This window comes from Patagioenas fasciata, chromosome 11, assembly GCF_037038585.1.
Source record: "Patagioenas fasciata isolate bPatFas1 chromosome 11, bPatFas1.hap1, whole genome shotgun sequence".
In the NCBI taxonomy this organism is placed as follows: Eukaryota; Metazoa; Chordata; class Aves; order Columbiformes; family Columbidae; genus Patagioenas; species Patagioenas fasciata.
In genome coordinates, this window is record NC_092530.1 from 18,820,856 (window position 1) to 18,823,565 (window position 2,710).

A 2,710-nucleotide genomic window follows, 5' to 3' on the forward strand; every position below is an offset into this window, starting at 1 on the left:
CCAGCTGTGCCTGACAATGCTCAGCCCAGGCTGGTGCTCACACCAGCTTTCCTGGGCTCTGCTGAAATGCTCCTTGCATGGCTGGGTCAGAGGGAGACTGTGCGTGCAGGGGACCCTGCAAGCCATTGCTCTGTGGGAGGAGCAAGGCGCTCCTGATCAGGGAGTTTCTTTAATTCCTCACAGATGAGGCAGGCCAATCCCAGATTAACCTGGCATGGTGGGAAGAGGATTAGAAAGGCAGTTCCAGAACACAACGGAGGGCACCTCAGGCTTCAGCAAGGGTGTGCTGTGACAGGACAACCCTCTCACAACTTGAAGAGCACGGGAAGGGAAGAAGGCTTCCAAACTCTGCCCCCAGCACAGAAAGCAAAAGGTCAGTGGCAGCCCTGGGAAGTGACATGTGTGTCCAGATAGTCAAGAAATGGAGATAGCGTGAGGAAGACGCAGAGCTCAGGAAGGGCCAGGTTCCTGGGGGCCGACAGGAACAGCCATGGAGGAAACCTACCTGCTGAATGTGGAAGGGGTCAAAAAGAAGATTCTGCATGGAGGTCAAGGAGAGCTACCAAAGTTGCAGGATGGGAGCAAGGTAAGTCATCTTGGTTGTTACCCCAAAGCTCTGGGAGAGTGGAGGGTCTGATGGCACCATCCTGGCCTGTTACAGTTAGATTCCCTGCTCGCGAGCTGAGCTCCAGGTCTGTGGTACAGGGAGATCCCATCTCCAGGAGATCCCTCATAAAGCGAGGGGCGCAGAAATGGCTGTTTTGGGCACAGGCAACCACATTGCCCTCCCAGTGACAGCCGACATTGCCCACTGCCTCCACCTTGCATTGGTGCTGTTATCTGCCTCCTCCCTCTTGTCCTGAGGCTATTGGAGCTCAGCAACCAGGTTGCTGGAAATCTGCCTTTCCTGATGTGTCAAACAGGAGTGAGGGGTGACAATGGGGAGCTTTTGGGGGCTTCTGAGTCCTCCCCCCGGCCTGTGGGAATGGGAAGATCAGTGTGGGTTCTGCCAGGTCCTGACACACGCTGTGGGAGCACTCTGTGAACTAAGTTATAATGGGGAACCCGAAGAGGGCAGTCAGATATAGCACTGATGGGCGTTAAGCAGCTCCACCATCTGCTTGCTGTCTAAGACAAATGGGTAGGAAGCACAATCTCCTGCTGTGGATGGAGAGCTGCTGATCAAACCAGCACCTCACTGGGAGCAGGCTTGGCCCTGTGTTCTGGCCCCATGGCAGAAGGATTTGAGGGTGGCAAGGCAACAGAGGGCTCTCGCTGCTGTGCCTGTCCCAGCTCAACACTCACCCTTCTCTGGGGCAGATCACCTTCCACTTCCAAACGCTGAAGGATGACTTTGAGCGGACTGTGATTGACGACAGCCGGGAAGCTGGCATCCCCATGGAGATCATCGTGGGCAAGATGTTCAAGCTGGAGATTTGGGAGACACTGCTGAGCTCCATGAGGACCGGGGAGGTGGCTGAGTTCTGGTGCGACGCCATTGTGAGTGAGGGGCCGGCGGGCACAGGATCTCCTTTCTGCAGAGCCAGGGTGCAGGACCATGCACCCCAGAGATGCTCCAGCCTTGGCTGGTGCAAGCATGGGGGCACAGATGTCACGTGGGCACAGCAGCAGGGGGGCTGCCACAAAGGAAGGGGGTGCAGGCTGGCCCCATGCAGCTAAGCAGGGTGCTCCCCCTCCTTGCAGCACACGGGCATGTACGCCCTGGTCTCCAGGGGCATGCGGAGGATCGCAGAGGGCCGGGACCCTCTGGAAGGTCAGAAGCACCGCTGTGGCATGGGTAACATGTTTGACTACCACAGCACGGGCTATGACGACCTGGACGAGCTGCAGCGGACACCGCAGCCCCTCATCTTCATCATGGAGTTGTTTCGGGTAAGGATGATAGCAGGGAGAGCTGCCAGCATGGGGACAGCCAGGGCAGGCAGCTCATCTCCTGCTGCCCATGCAGGTGGAGGAGCCCTCAGCATACAAGCGTGACACCTGGGCCATGAGCAGGGAGGAGAAGCTGGCGGCTGTGCCCATCCTGCACAGTGAGGGCAACCGCCTCGTCCTCCGTAAGGAGTTTGGGCAGGCAGCGGCCAAGTACCAGGAGGCTGTCATCTGCCTGAGGAACCTCCAGGCCAAGGTGAGCAGGACCTGGCTACCTCCTGTCATCCCTGCCTGGGTTTCCTCAGCAAAACTCTCCCCAGTGGGCCTGGGAGGGGACAGCCACAGCCCTGAACCATCCACTGGGACTCCCTGGGGCAGGAGAAGCCGTGGGAGGATGGCTGGCTGAAGCTGGAAAGCCTGGTCACGCCTCTGGTGCTCAACTACTGCCAGTGCCAGCTGGAGCTGGGTGAATACTATGAGGTGCTGGAGCACACGACAGAGCTCCTGCAGAAACATAACGGTACTCGTGCCCTGCATCCCACCCCAGCACTGTGTCCTCAGCCCCTGGGGACTCTTGTCTTCAGGATCCCCTATCCATGATAATGCCCATTATCCCTGTGTCATCTGGATCCCCATGTCAAATGCAGAACCTGTGACCCAGGTCCCCCTGCCCCTGATTTCCCCTGCCCACGATGGCACCTGCACCCCATGTTCTCTATGTCCCACCGTCCTACATCATCCAGATCCCCCTGCCCACCATGGTTTCCCTTGCCCATGATGTTACCTGCACTTCACGTCCTCTGGTGCCCACGGTGACACC

General features: G+C 58.2%; 1 protein-coding gene across 1 annotated transcript; it reads left to right on the forward strand.

Annotated features, from left to right (window-relative positions):
* Positions 1–18: 18 nt before the first annotated feature.
* On the forward strand, positions 19–2,494 carry AIPL1 (AIP like 1 HSP90 co-chaperone). Its single transcript, XM_065846132.2, has 5 exons — positions 19–586; positions 1,321–1,500; positions 1,705–1,893; positions 1,970–2,146; positions 2,269–2,494. The coding sequence occupies exons 1-5, from the start codon at positions 491–493 to the stop codon at positions 2,488–2,490; spliced, it is 864 nt and encodes a 287-aa protein (XP_065702204.2). The 5' UTR covers positions 19–490; the 3' UTR covers positions 2,491–2,494.
* Positions 2,495–2,710: the final 216 nt, after the last annotated feature.